Source organism: Dendrobates tinctorius, unplaced genomic scaffold (genome assembly GCF_039654945.1).
Source record: "Dendrobates tinctorius isolate UK_male_01 unplaced genomic scaffold, ASM3965494v1 ptg000030l, whole genome shotgun sequence".
In the NCBI taxonomy this organism is placed as follows: Eukaryota; Metazoa; Chordata; class Amphibia; order Anura; family Dendrobatidae; genus Dendrobates; species Dendrobates tinctorius.
In genome coordinates this window covers 34,902,643-34,919,304 of record NW_027361698.1, presented here as the reverse complement: position 1 = coordinate 34,919,304, position 16,662 = coordinate 34,902,643, and the positions used below count along the sequence as shown (strand labels likewise).

The 16,662-nt window shown below is 39.0% G+C and overlaps 1 protein-coding gene across 1 annotated transcript in view; it reads right to left on the bottom strand.

Moving 5' to 3' along the window:
• Positions 1–9,085: 9,085 nt before the first annotated feature.
• The window catches only part of ADAD1 (adenosine deaminase domain containing 1), a 437,856-nt gene continuing 430,279 nt past the window's right edge, over positions 9,086–16,662 (bottom strand). The window contains exon 12 of the mRNA XM_073572016.1: positions 9,086–9,393. Coding sequence (XP_073428117.1) covers positions 9,367–9,393 — 27 coding nt within the window. The 3' untranslated portion in view covers positions 9,086–9,366. The remainder of the gene's footprint in view (positions 9,394–16,662) is intronic.

The window sequence follows — 16,662 nt, the reverse complement described above, 5'->3', positions numbered from 1 at the left end:
CCACGATTATCACCCAGACTCAGACACTTGTTAGTCGGAGGACAGGAGGGGCAGTCTTTTTTCCAATGTCCGGGATCTCCGCAGTAAAAACACAATTTTCCATCACGTCGCCGTCTCCTCTCTTTCTCCTGGGGGTTGGTGGCTCCCACCTCCATAGGTTCAGATGGAAGCAAAACATCAGGGTTAGCAGGGAAAAACGGAACCCCTCGCTGAGTAACACCTCTCTCCCGCAGTCTCCGATCCATACGGATAGCCTGACTCATAGCCTCCTCCAATGAACTGGGGGGTGGATGGAGAGCCAGAGCGTCCTTCAAGCAATCCGACAGTCCCTTCCTGAACAGACATCTCAGTGCAGAGTCGTCCCAGGACACCTCAGTGGACCATCGACGGAATTCGGAGCTGTACCATTCGGCTGAGTGCTTCCCTTGCCCCAGACCCAAAATAGTGTCCTCTGCCACCCTAACACAGTCCGGTTCGTCACAGATAAGTCCTAGGGCCTCAAAGAACCTATCTACCGACATCCGTTCAGGGGCAGTAGGGGCAACGAAAAAGCCCAGGATTGGGGACCTTCCCTAAGTAAGGAGATAACAATCCCCACCCGCTGAGTCTCATCCCCAGACGATCGGGGTCTAAGAGAAAACCATAATTTACAACTCTCCTTGAATATGTGAAATTTATCTTTTTCGCCAGAAAATGTGTCAGATAGTTTAACTGAGGGTTCAGGAGAGTGCAAAATAACATCTACAGAGTCACCTGGTGGACAAACAATATGAGAGGTGTTTCCCTGCATGGTCTTAATAGTCTCAGTCAGTTCTTTCTGTAAGAGGGTCTGAGACATGACAAGGGACTGATGATTCACAGAAAAGTCCTGCGCCATCTGCGTCAAACTGGACACTTGATCTGCCAAGTTATGAAGCAGATCCATGGCCAAAGAAAAAAAAAAAATGCAAAATCCCATTTAAATGTGGGGTTAGTGATAATGTAGTGAAACCTCCACCAGGGGGAGCTGGTGAGGGAAGAGAGGTTATACACTAAGAGCAGCAACCCTGAGCAACAGCACAGGTGCCACAGGTAACGAGAGAGAATAGTCAGACGAACCGAGTCAGGAACTAACAGGAGCAGACGTACCAGAAGGAGCAGCAATACACGTAGTCAAAATACCAAAGCCGAGAGTCAGAAAGCCAGAACATGAGCACGGGGCCCAAAACGTGAGACGAAATACGTGGTCGGGGTACAAGCCAGGAGGTCAGATGCCAGAGAGGGAACGTAACAGCAGAGATGAATATCAAGAGACGGGGTCAGAAATCAGTCCGGGTCATACACGAGAATATCAGTCAAAGGCAGGAGGATCACCAGGATACAAGGGTCAGCGGCTCTAAACTGCAAGCTTGAGCTATCACTAACACTGGTCAGCAGGCTGTGAGGGATTTAAATAGCCCAGCTAGCTCCAGAACGAGGCTGAGGAGATTAACCCCCGCATGACCAGTCCGGAGTGAAGACAGCAGAAGATAAACTCCGGACTGGACCATGACAGAATACATCTAGGGATGTGGTGAGCACCTTGAACCCACAAGTGTTTCACAATTTTATAACACTGAGCGGTGAAAATTAAAAAAAAAAAAAATTCCACAATGTTGCTTCATCCTCAAATTTTAATTTTCACAAGGGTAAAAGGAAAAAATTAACTTCAATTTTTTGTGCAATTTTATCCAAGTACACTCATATGTGGTAGGAAACTACTGATTGGGCAGACTAAGTTTTGAATCACAGATGTTGATTGAATGGCTTGAAAGCCATTTTATCACAGAGCCCTTGAGGTGACAAAACAGCAGAAACCCTCCACAAGTGACACTTTGAAACAGTCTTTTATGTACAGACCAGGGCAGGTGTCGCATTGCTAAGTGGTGTCTTTTCTTATTCCTTTTTTGTACCACACACTGCACTATTTTTAAGACTTTCCTCTGCAGTTTAAGGGGCCTCTCCATGGAAATATTGCGCTGGTACTACACAGGCATCATTAGTTCTAGAAGTAATGGTGCCATCTCCCTTTCTCACTTCCAAATATTAGGGTCTTTATCACTACCTCCTGAAAATGAAGCCATGTGCTTGTGTGGCCAGCATCATGATCATGATTGCACGTAAGGTTTAAGCCCCCTTCACACACCGATTTTGTGACGCAACAGCGATATCGCTACATGTGACACGTACCTGCGACCCGGCCCCCTGCTGGATATCGCTGATTGCGCGAGATCGTCCTGGTCCATTTCTCATCGCCGGCATCCTGCTGGCGCCAACGGAAGACGTCATCAGAGCTGCGTGTGACAGGTAAGTAACGACCGCCAATCGCTGCTGCATCGCTGGTGAGATCTGCCTGTTTGGCAGCTCACTAGCGACCATTTAGTGATGCACAGCAATCCTGACCAGGTCATATCATTGTCGGGATCGCTGGTGCAACGCTAAATGTAACGGTACCTTTACACATTTCCGTCTGTATGTTGTGCCAGATTTTTTTTTACCTCATTGTTTTCTGCATTACACTGTAAGTCTGAAAGATTTGATCAGAGAGGGGGGCATTCAGGAGGTTCAATCTGAGTTTCCCGCCTTTATTAAACCCTAAATCAGTGAATGTGCCCTGAGGTAGTGTCTAACAGTTTGCACATTTTGATTCTGTATATTACCCACCTACTGGGCAAGTCTTGTCAGAATTTAAGCCTCCCCTGGAAGTGTATTTGGGACTCTTCAATGCAGATGTCACTTTGGTGATATACACCTCAGCAAATCTTGGTCAAATTTGAGGTTATATCAGGGTGGACACTGTGCTTCATCAATATAATGCAAATATTTGAGAATGGCTTTAAATTCTGTCCAGATCATCAACATGAGAAAAACTGGAGTGTTATATATATTACATAAAATATTGACACTTCAATAATGCCAAAGTTCTGATTTTTTTTTACCATCTCCATGTGAAGCACAAAACCCCAAAACTTCATAATTACTATAGCAATTTTCCAGTAACTTTCTTAATTAAATTAAAATCTACTAGCGGACATCATTAAAAAAAAATACAAAAAAAAGTACTGAACGCCTGCTACCGAGAATAACTGCAATTTTATGGATTAGTAGAAAAAAAAGTAGCGCAGCAATAACTACAGTAAATTCCACAAAATTTCTGAAACTATACTAATTATAATGTAAAATGCAGACGTCAATAAAAACAATTATTGAGCACCCACACCTTAACAGTAATTCTAATTATAAAATTACAGTAGTGTAATTACTACAGTAATTTCCACTAAATCTAATTACTATAGTATTTTTACTAGATTTAAATTCTGCTATCCCTATCAGTTTATTATTGTTTTTTTAACACTAAATTTTTTTTTTCTAACATCAGTGGTATGCAATATTGTTCAGAGCACTTTGACTGCATGTTGCACACACAAGGTGGTGGTACATATAAATTAACAAATAAAAGGTCACAATGTAAAAAAAAAACCTGCAACAAAAAATGAGCGCAGATAGTGATCAGTGACTGATCAACGCTCTGTTAGCATAATGCACAAGCAGAAGTGGTGCGAGACTAAGGCTGTGTTCACATGTTCAGGATTTTTCACGTTTTTGGTGCTTTTTTCCGCTGAAAAAAACTTACCATAAACGCATACATTATGCATCCTATTATTAGAATGAAATCCGCAATTTTTGTGCCCATGATGCGTTTTTTTCTGCAAAAAAAATGCAGCATGTTCATTAATTTTGCAGAAAATCTGCATATTTCATTATATTAGGATGCGCTGGAAAAAAACGCAAGAAATCCTCAAAAAAATGGGCAAAAAACGCGATAAAAACGTGAAAAAAAACGCAAATAAAAATTTGCGGATTTCCTGGGAAGGAGTCTAGTTTTTCTCAGGAAATTTCTGCATACGTGGGCACATAGCCTAAGAATAAAAAAGTAACAGAAAAGTAACAGAAAAAAGTTCTAGCCAAAAATTGAGCATGGCTGCCTATCAGTGATGCCAGTCATCAATCAGCAGCCACAAAACACACACAAAGAAGTGGTGCGAAGAAAAAAAAAATGACCCACCCTTGCCCTTTTTGCCGCAAAAATGGCACTTGATGTCAGCTAGTCAAGGAGGAAGGGGGTGAGGGGGATGTGAAAGATACTGTGGTGATCACAAGTAAAAGTGAAATCATGCACAGCAGCAGCAAGAGGAACTGGATCAGCAGCACAGACACTGGAGCAGGAGCACCACTACATGTTCCAGCAAGCTAACAATAGGACAAACGCTCTGCATGTCTTTCTTGACAGGAATGGAGACATGCAGAGTGGGATCAATATTCTAAATTTAACAATTTGGCAGCAATTGATTGGTCAGCACAGATTGACCACCACGGTGTCACTGAAGATCCTTACAGTGATGGTGCTGTCACAGAAAACATCAATCACCACTGATCACCAAAATTACAAGCATTCTAATTTGTTTAAAATGCTAAACTGCTGCAACTGTCCCGTTGCATATCATCTGCTAATCGCAGCAATCACCAATTCAGGGGGGCGGCAAAAACCTCATATGCATTCAGGAAAGATGGCCTGCTGTCAGATAGAGCAGCTATCTTAATTCAATCATCATGCTCGTTGTTCCGCAGGACATCAGTACGTCCAATTGTGGGAAGTCACTTCAAAATAGGACGTATCGGTACATACAATGTCGGGAAGGGTTTAAAAAGGTCATCTACTTTAGTAAATTACTTATTTTAAGTCCCCCATTGCATATAACAATGTATTTCAATCTTCCCTGTATATTAGGGGTGAAGAAAAAAAGTCAGATTTTTTTCTTCCTCTAAAACTACTAAACATAATAAAAACGCAATTACAAAAATGCCATTTTCTCGTTTTGTAGGTGTCTCCCGAGGTCTCAAACACAACCTTCAACATTACAGGCAGCTAAAGCTACTGAGCCACAGGCTCTGGTGATGTAAATTGGGAGAATTTTGTATACTTGATCTATATTGCAGGCTCTGACTCTACAGGCAGATTATAAATACACTGCTGTGTACAATATATGCATTTTTGTTCTATAGGGAGCATAAATGATTTTTTTCATCCTATAAAATTACTAAAAGATAATGAAAAACACTTAAAATAATGTAATTATTAATGCATTTCTTTAATAAATAATTAACATCACAAATCAGCAAATAACAGACATATTTGGTATCCCTGTATTGGTAACGACACAACAAAGCGATCAGATTATTTACTGGTAGTGGTAAATGATGTAAAAAAAATGTCATAATTGATATTTTTTCTGTTATAAACCCATAAAAGATGTAATAAAAACGTAACGCTGAGGCAGTGTTCACATGTAGCCGAAATGTTGCCTTTTTGCTACTGCTTTTTTTCTGTATGTGTCCTCACCACACAATGCAATAACAATCTTCTCTGATTATTGCGTGTTTGCTGCATTTCTTTTATTCATGTTCCTTCTTATTTGATGCGATTTTTGGTGTAGATATGAAACAGGGTTTTTAACGCTTTATTAAAGGTACAGAAAAGCTTTGATCCTGTGCTTAAAAATCCACTAGCGTTTCTTGCAGAAGAAGCCTACAGAAAAAAATCCATAGCCTAAATGTCCAATCAAAGCAGATGTGACTTCATAAAAACTGTTCTCCTTGTGCATCTAAAGGTGCTGCTGAACTGTATGATTTTGGTGCTTTTTTTTCTTTAGAGCAGCGGTCCCCAACCATTTTGACCTTGAGGCTGGTGTCACACACAACGAATAAAAAATCGGTCCCATTTTAACGGTCCGAAATCGCACAAAAGTATCTTAACCAGTGATCCGTTTTTGTTGCGATTTTTCTTCATTGATGCGATTTTAATCGCATGTGAGGATCCGTTTGACATCCGTCTGGCGAGATTTTCTCGCAGGGTAGCTAAATGGACATATAATGGAGCCCAATGACAGGTTTCCACACAAAGAATGAATAGATCTAGACACATATATATATATATATATATTTATATTTTATACATGTCATAGAGACCCATTTATATATATATTTCTAATTTCTACAGTTCTTCATTGAAGAATAGCCGCTGAAACATTTGCCGGCTTTTGCATAATTATTCTTCTGCCCGACATGAAATGACACATGGTTTACATATAGTTAACCATTTCATTTCATGTTTTTTTTTTATGTCTATCACTATTAATTATATGAGGGTTTGTGGGTAAAATTTAGGAGTTGTAGGGGTTCATTTAAGGGGTTAAAAATTGCAGGGACTCCCTGCAGCCTCAGTGACGTCAGCGGGAGTCCCCGCAATTTAATACAACGAATTAACCCCTTAAATGAACCCCTAGATCTATTTATTTGTTTCTTTATGTAACCGGTCACTGTGATATTACTGTATTTTAAAAAAAAAATTGGGCTTTTGGTACGATTTTACCGCAACTCACACATCGGGTCCGTTTGCAATCCAATTTTTTTTCGCCCCCATTGACTTGTATTGTCAAATCCCATCCGAAAATTGGTGACAATCACACATGCTGCGATTGTCTCGGTCCGAGGATCGGATCCGATCAAAAATCGCATGATGTGAGCTGCCCCATAGAATAACATTGGGACGAATGCAATGCGATTTTTTATCGCATTGCATTCGTCCGATTTAATCGCCAGTGTGACCCCGGCCTGAGAGCCACATTCAACACAGAGAGAGTCGTGAGCCACATTCAGCTCTGAGAGGGGGTCACGAGCAACATCCTGTTCCTGTGCCCCTCAAAGTAGTGTCAATGAAAGCCCCCATTACGGGTATAATGATAACCAAAGCTTTTCCACAGAAATCACTCCAAAGCAGTACACTGAGATCCAGAGGTTCCCACAATGCCCCAATTCAGTATTCTCCCATCAAGGACTCCCAACACACTGTCTCATCCAGCTTCAAGAACCTCCTCTAACAGGTAGTATCATTTTTCACTGTACCATACCTAAAACATCTCTAAACCCCTAAGACCAGTATATGTGTATCCAGATCTGCTCTTCTGTGCAGGGCTGCTCAAAATTCACAATCTTGAGATGTACTCTTCATACCTGTTTGCTAGACCTGGAGCTAATGCACCAAGCTGGCAGACAGTCACGAGCCACAAGTCATGGGACCACAAGTCACATGTGGCTCCCGAGCTACAGGTTGGAGATTCCTGCTCTAGTCGCTTCTATGTGGAGCCTAAAAAAAGCATTAAAAAAATAAAGGCAGTTTTTTAAAAGTGTAGAATCAAAAGTATTCTGAACTATAAAAAAAAAAAAAAAAAAACCACATTAAAAACGCAGCTTCACATTTGCACTAAAAACGCATCAAATAACAGGGAAAAGGCATAAAAAAATGGAACAAAGATGCAAAAACCAGGGAAGATTATTAGGCTGGAGTCACACACAATGATTAAAAAAAAAATCGGTCCCATTTTAACGGTACGAAATCGCACAAAGAATTCTTGTCCAGGGATCCCTCTGTCATCCCATTTTCCATCGATGAACCGATTTTATTCGCATCTAAGCATCAAATTGACATCCAATGTCTATGCCTGATGCTCTTTCCTGTTGACCTGGAGAAGTCTTGCGATTTAATCGCAAGTCACACGTGTGGTGCGTTTTCAATGCGTTTTTTAAATCGCATCCATAGACTTGCATTGTCGAATCCGATCCGAAAATCGGTGACAATCGCAGCATGCTGCGATTGTCTCGGTCCTAGGAACGGATCCGATAAAAAAAGCATGATGGGAGCAGCAACATAGAATAACATTGGGACGAATGCAATGCGATTTTTTTATCGCATTGCATTCGTCCGATTTAATCGCTAGTGTGACTCCAGCCTTAGTGTAGTTTTGCGTGGACAATTGCAAAAAACACAGTATCTATGCAGCATGTGAACAAGAACTTAAAGACACAAAAAAGCCAGTTGTCATAGTCAAGCTACACAAAGAGGAGAAAGTGAATGAATGAACAAGAAATAAATCCACAGGTCCTAACTAGAGAGGAGTATGATGCACAGATGATGTTGCGCCAGCCGTGCTAATCAAAAACTGAGCTGGGTACATTGGATGGTGAGAGATTTACAGGTCTCCCGTCCAGCCACCAGGTACCACTGACCTGGAAGCTGCACCAGAGACCTGTGAATCGACCTGCTCTTGTCCCAAGTGTCCCAAATACAGCAGACAGTCCCGGATTTGGGTCTATGCCAGGCACTCTCAAGCATCTGCTGAATGTCCCTCACTGCCAGCTCCCCTCTGACATCTCCTGCAAAGGTAGAAAAATGGTTAATGGCCTTGGACTGGGGCATTGCACACCACATAATTTGTCCCTTTTTCTGTTCTTCAAAAGTTGGGAGGTATGCGAAGTGACTGCATGACAACAGTATAGTTAATTTTTAGTGCCCAGGTGAAGGCTCACTTTAACATTCAAAGCACCCATTTAGTTTAAAATTCAAGTCTTTTACTTCAATAGATGCTGATATGAACTAGATACTATGGACAAGGGTTTTTTTTTACATGAATGATGTAAACCAGTTTTAATAACATAAGAACAAGTACATTGATCAGACGGAAGGAGAATTTTTTATAATATTTTTACAAATCATGGGTATGACGACACATAGCTTTTTATGAATTAAAGACATTTATTATGATGGACCTTATGAGACTTTGTCTGCTCTCCACTGCATGGTGGAGTGAAAAAGCTAATTTTCAACAGGAAATAAGCATTTCCTGTGAGAAGCTGTTCTTCAAAAGTTGCTTCTAATATGTTTGGTGTGCACGTACTAGTAACAGGAACAGGTCTTCTACATTACAATTTGCCCACACCGTCTTCGCATCGTAGATAACTAATATGCTTCATGATTTGTTAAATCACTACAGTGTAAGGCCTGGAGGTGGCACATGGAACAAGGGGGAAAAACTGGCTCACTGAGAAAAAACGTCGTCATTAGAAAAGAAAAGTTTAAGACAGAGTGTGGGCTATTCGTAACCAAGAGGGATTTTACCTACATCCATTATATGCTGCTAAAGCTTAAGAGAAATTCCAAAGAGTCATCAAGGAAGGAAAAGAAAGTAATATTTATTGCCTCACAGGTATTGTAATCTACAACTATTTGTAATATCTAAACTTTCACATACCACCCTCATGGTTTATTTCCACAAATAAGAATATAAATTCAGGTTTGGGATTTGGGCATCTCATTGGCATTATTCATTTATTAGCTGAAGGGTGAATTCAGAGCTAATTACCATGTATAAGCTTCAAGCATTCTGCGTGCTGATCTTTACACTCTTGGCTTTTTCTGAAGAGTCTCCAGTTCCTTCAAAGACGAACAATCTCCTAGCAGCACAAAAAGAAGTGGAGTTGCTGAAAAAAATGAAAGAAGTAAAGACATAGATATTAATATAGTATGTTTACACTGTAATATGCTGGTATGGGGGGATTGCAAAAGGTAACACATTTTTTACTTATTTGCACTGCAGGTAATAGAAGTACAAAATAAGTTCCTGGTACCCACGGACGTGCAGGTAAATTATTTGATTAAAATGTATATACTGTATTTAACAGGAGTACGTTTAGCAACCAATGTACAATATATGACTGATTAAAAAATACAGGTGTACAACTGTATTACATATATAGACATTCAGTATAGACGGTTACAATGTGTTAATGTAGTTACAGAATATTAATCCTAATAAGTATAGAAAAACAAGCTCTGCTTTATGAAATTATTATCTACACTAAGGTGCTTATCTTCCCTTTTTCATCAAGATGTGCCCATAGATACAGTTATGTTATTTCATAGTGAGAATAGCTGCATGGTACACAGTGATTCATCGAAAAGTGTATGGGGCCAAGGCGATCAGGAGTTTTTGATTTAAACTTTTTGTATGATAGTACTATGGTTATGTGCATTGTAACTTTCTGCTCCATATGTGATACTCATTCATGTGATGTGATATTCATATTAGTTACTATGAGATCATACCTATAGGCAAGTCCATATGTGATACTCATTCATGTGATGTGATATTCATATTAGTTACTACTAGATCATACCTATAGGCAAATCCATATGTGATACTCATTCATGTGATGTGATATTCATATTAGTTACTACGAGATCATATCTATAGGCAAATCCATGTGGGATACTCATTCATGTGATGTGATATTCATATTAGTTACTACGAGATCATATCTATAGGCAAATCCATATGTGATACTCATTCATGTGATATGATATTCATATTAGTTACTACGAGATCATATCTATAGGCAAATCCATATGTGATACTCATTCATGTGATATGATATTCATATTAGTTACTACTAGATCATATCTATAGGCAAGTCCATATGTGATACTCATTCATGTGATATGATATTCATATTAGTTACTACGAGATCATATCTATAGGCAAATCCATATGTGATACTCATTCATGTGATATGATATTCATATTAGTTACTACTAGATCATATCTATAGGCAAATCCATATGTGATACTCATTCATGTGATATGATATTCATATTAGTTACTACTAGATCATATCTATAGGCAAGTCCATATGTGATACTCATTCATGTGATGTGATATTCATATTAGTTACTACGAGATCATATCTATAGGCAAATCCATATGGGATACTCATTCATGTGATGTGATATTCATATTAGTTACTACGAGATCATATCTATAGGCAAATCCATATGTGATACTCATTCATGTGATGTGATATTCATATTAGTTACTACTAGATCATACCTATAGGCAAGTAGAAGAGTTTACTATATTCAGCAAAATTTGTGATTCCTTTTCATGTATTATTGCAATCTTTATGTTGCAGAATGCTTTAGAAGTTACATTGAACGGTTTCATTCAATACCCAGTATCTTTGTCACAGATATTCTATTTTATTGAAATGAGATTGTAAATGTGCCTCCTCTATCGTCTGACTATCCATATACTGGCATACCAGTTTTCTTTTTGTTTTGTTTTATTTTTTCATTAGAAATTATGAATTAAGGTTTTTCTTATACACTTGATACTATGAAAAAAAAAAGTTGTCTGGTTTAGGAAAACCATTTTCAAATATCCTATTAGGTAGTGTGAAAAGTGTATAAAAAGCGAGATTTCAATGCGCACTGTGTAACGTTTCATTGAAGTGTCCATGAGGTGGCGCTGAAGGAAAACGAACACTTGCTGTAAACTTCTTCCACATATTACTGATCACGAGTCCCAGCAAAAAAGAGGCTATAGTCGTCATATTTTTGGAAGATGTTTCCAATTTAAGGGAATTCAAAATTGGACAACCTTTGTAATGATTTTGATGTAGCCTAGTTACTATACAACGGTGATAATGTTCTATAAGATTGATACCTTTTCACAGTGTGAAAATAGATACAAAGTTCATTTTCAGTCTAAGCACAGAAATGTTATAGGGAAGCATAACTGAAGAAACTGTCTACCTCTATGGCCAATGATAGCCATTAAAAAAAAAAATATTAAAGCAATCATTGCTCTCAGTGGCCAAATATGTGGACAGCTACCCATATCTGTGCAATGGGACCATTTTTTGTTGCATGATCAAGTTTTGGCACACAACCTATTTCATTATTGTATTCCTGGCCAATATGGAGTGAGGGCTTGCACCCACATTTTTCACAGTACTCCTTTTTTTCAAATTGCTAGACATTTATTTTTTTTGCAATGCAATGTACATTTTCTGTAGCACACATGCTGACAATCCTTATTCCTACTTCTTTTCAGGGGAACTGCACAGTGAATGCACTTGACTGTTTTACTAATATTTTGGACTGGCTACAGCTAAGAATAAAAAAAGCCAGCAATGTAACCAACACTATCAGCCATGCCATGGTGAATATCGAGCAAGTCATGGTAAGAAAATGCTAGTCAAAATTAGCAGGACTTTTTGTAAGTGTAAGCATATTTTACATTGTTGTGGACAGGAATATGTTCTCATCCACTTTTTCTTATCAAGGATAAACATGTTTATGGCAGGAAAATAAAAACTAATATTAGATTCCGCACCCATAGGATTGCATTAAAACGCTCATTTTTCGCATGTGGCTGTGCCCACCATGTGTGAAGTGAGCACTCGATGTGTGGATGGTACCCAGGGTCTGGAGAAGGGGAGACTCTCCTCCAGGCCCTGGGTACCATAATTCTGTAAAAAATAGAATAGAAATAAAAAATATTGTTATTCTCACCTTTCTACGGCCACTGGAGTCCTTCCCGCCTCTCTCCACACTCCCGGCATTTTCCGGTCCTAGTAATGCTTTGCACAAATGACCGCGATGAAGTCGCGCTTTCGCAAGCGTGACGTCATCACAGGTCCTTCGCACAAAGCATTACTGGGACCGGAAGATGCCGGGAGCACCGCAGAGCAGATCGGGGGCCGTCGGAAGGTGAGAATAACATTATTTTTTATTATTTTGTATATCCTATCTTTTACTATTGATGCTGCATAGGCAGCATCAATAGTAAAAAGTTGGTCACACTTGTCAAACACTATGTTTGACGAGTGTGACCAACCTGTCAATCAGTTTTCCAAGTGATGCTACAGATCGCTAGGAAAACGCTAATTACGCTTGCAAAATGCTAGTTTTTCGCGGGAATTCCGCATGTGAATTTCCCACGGCAGGGAGTTGCGGAATTGCTGCGGAAATTTCCGTGGCAATTCCGCATGTGTGCACACATAGCCTAAGTGTAATATGTAGATGCAGATATACACTGTGGCCAATAACCGACAAATATAACCTAGAATAAAAAGAACGCATACAAATTAAGGCAGCCTAATTTACTTTTTTAATGGTGTAACAATGACAAAATGCATATATGATATATTCATTTATTTGATTTGCTTCTTTTTAAAGGGGGTGAATTCACAAAAGCGAAAGGAAAAGGTAATTACCATTTAGATATAAAAATTAAACCATGAATAACAACTGATGCTTAATTCACATATACGTAATTAGTATATACATTTAATATGGCAAAATCATATTTTTTTTGCAATGAGTTTCGCAAAATAGTAGTAATACAGCAGTGTTTTGCTACGATTTTGCAAATAATATTTTGGAAAAAAATTAATTCAATCAGACACTCCAGGCACATGCAACTTCTCATTTGGCAGTACAGTATGGGCCAAAAGAGAAGATTCTACATGCACCAAGTGCTTCAGTGCAAGGATAAGGTTTTTTGGTGCCTTTAAGAAGTTCTACCATCAAAGTTTTTATCCTCTTAATATATTGCAATCATCATATTATACAGTACTGTGTTACTTACAGTTGCTAATTTTGACCTTCTACGCAGTTATTTCTTCTCTATGCTCTATCTCGAAACATAAATTCATTTTCCTACATGAGCTATCCCCTTTCTTTAACTCCTGACCCGGCTGTTCTGCTCTCCCCCTCCGTTAGAGACTTTTGCAGTGATGTAGGGAAAAGAGACTGCCTGTTCCTTCATAGAGCTTAGAAGGATTCAGCTACTCTGTTATTAATCACGTGATGTCATAGACCTAATGGAAAAGATAACAATTAACTGTGTGGAAAGGAAAAATGAGTAATTATAAGTACACAGTTATGCTGATGATTGCAATATATGGAAAAGATAAACATTTGGATGGGAAGAGAGCAGACAAGGCAAAAATCCCCTGCATACGTGGTCTTCGTGTCTAAACAAACAGGCTATTAAATTACCACCTTCTGCAGTATGAAGCTGGTCGATGGTCATTTAATACCACAAATCAACTAGCTTTAAGAGCAACCTTAAACTTTTGTAAGCATCAGACTAAAAATGCCAAACTTTGTCACCTTACTGATATTTTGTTATTGCACCACTGATAGTTTGGATTTCCTTTTTAAAAAATAAAAAAAATCCTTGTTTTGTGATGTGTATTCCATAATAATAGGAATAGGGTCTTGAGTGGGAATTACCCTTCAATAGGTCTATATGCTTTATAAATTGCATAGGATGAAGGCATACAGATAGCCAATATGAGAATACAGAGATACAGACAACAGGTAGACCGATGTTAGATAGCTATATAAGCCAAATAAATGGATGCAGTTTCAGTTAATTCTCTTAACCCCTTACTGACCACTGATGGGATAGGTGCTGCTAAATGATAGTTACTTCTGAATACAGTAATTTATTACTTTGACTTTTCATTAAAATGAATCTGTCACCAGATTTCAAAACACAAACTGCAGATCCTTTAGTCCTGATGGAACCAGTGTTCTTTCTTGAAAAATACATGTTAGGAAGGCTGCATGATCCTATTAACTCCACTTCTGCCAACCTAGCCTGACTGATAGCTCCTCAGTGTTCCCTCTGCTGCCGAGGACTTGCCCTGCTCAGTACAAGCTACAGCTGTCAGTCAGACTGGGTGAGCAGACACTGAATACAGTCGTGACTTATTGCATTCTATAAATGGGCTCATAAGATGCTCATCTTAAGATCAGATTTATTATCATTATATTTTATAGCAAATATATAAGCCTCATAATGTGTAAGAGATCTACCGTATTTAAAAATGTATGCAGCCAGTCTTGTGAAATCTGGTGACAAATCCTCTTTAATGTGGATAGAAAAGTTACTGGGACAGCAGGATAAAAGCAAAGTTTCCCATTCACCCAGAAGCAATGCTTTTGTTTTGAATGAATATTGTAGATTTTTTGTTGAAATTATTTCCCGCAAAGCAATAAGTAGAAAATCCTTCTGTAAAATGTTAGACTTACTGTATGCAGATAAGTTTAACAAATTTAATGCAAATATTACCCAGTGTTAGGCTACTTTCACACTTGCGCTTTTTTGCGCTGCACACCGTGCGCAGTGCAAATGCACATAAAAAACGCATCATGCGTTTGTGTGCTTTTTTGCGGGTTTGGGTGCGTTTTTTTGCGCATACATGCGCACATATGTGCACCCATAGACTATAATGGGTGTTTGGGTGAAAAAAATCGCATTGCGTGTGCATGTGTTTTTTGGGGGCAAGTCGGACGCAGAAAAAATGCAACAGGATGCATTTTGTGTGCCCGAGCACACACTACAAAAAAACGCATGCGCATACAAACGCGTACAAACGCATGTGTATGCGCACCCATGTAAAGTATAGGGGAAGAGACAATTTGCATAATTTGCACAAAGAGACAATTGTCTCTGAAGAGACAATTTGCATAATAAGTATAGGGGAAAAACGTATTTTTTTGCGCAAAAAAAACGCAAGTGTGAAACCAGCCTTAGAGTCTTATTGCGACAAAGTGAAGGTATATAAGTTACTACCGTGCTGCAAAGGACCTGCTTCTATCATATCTAACCGGGCATAATGATGAGGATTAATGCAACACTTTATGAATTAGGACAGTTTTCCCGCTTGTCTACAAAGGTATTATAAATCAGAGTCTGGCTACACGATTGTGTGATTGGCTAATTTCTCTCTGAAATACTCCGGCGTTTCAGAGAAAATATAGCTAAAATGGACCCAGCCAGTGAGAATAGCCGGAGAAGTGACGAGTCCAGCGCCGCTTACAGACAACTCTTCCCTGCTACAGGTCTCACAATATCTGCACACAACTGTGAGAGATCTGTCAATTATCTGGAGAAGCACTGGGAAAACCCAGTGGGATGGAGCTGGATTAGTGTAATATCTGGGTGCAATCATGCTGCCAGACTGTGATTCACTCTGCCCACTGCTTGGTCAGAATGAATCAGATGACAGCATCCCATTAAATCATTATCCGCATCAATATCATTCAGGGACAAAGGGTTCATTTAAAATTTGCGTACAGTAAGGTACTATTGCTCTGTATAATAGACTTTCTGAGCAATAGCAATGTGCTATCTTTATCTATACTACATTGCAACATGCGGTTACTTGGTAAGCTCACCATGATAAAACTACGTTTTAGTTTCAGCCAATTTACTTATTGATCTTTGTATAGGTACATGATAGGGAAAACTCTGCTCAAACAGCAAATTGACAATTAAAGGGCTTGTCTGCTTTACCGATAAACCGCCGCTAAAGATTCTCAGATGTAATTTGTGGATGAACCTGGCAACATGTGTTATTTCCCAGCAGCTCAGCAATATAGGAAAAGCAGCTTTCTAAAATAGTAATTGACATCAACTGGCTGCCCATACAGTGCCTAGATAGATACGGTACTCTAAAGCAGTGTTTCCCAAATCCCAGTACACACAGTGCCCAACGGGTCATGTTCTCAGGATTTCCATAGTATTGCATAGGTAGTGAAGGAATCAAGGCAATACTATGGAAATCCTGACACCATGACATGTGAGGGGCCCTGAGGACTGGAGTTTGGGAAATTATGCTTTAAAATGAGAGAACCCTTTTTTTAATGACTTTCCAGTCTGGATGATTTGGAGATCCCGGCTATCAATTTAAAATTCCTTACATAAGTATTGTTCCAAATTTAGACCGCAGCTCTGGCTCATCTTTCCAATACCCAAGAAATGATAAATGGTGCAAAACAGTTTACAAATTGGAGTAGTTACTCATTGAAATATTCATGACGGGAGCACATTAGAGGGAAACAATTTATTAACAAAGAAATTGAAAATGTAACTGCCTTGTGAGAAGTTTCTT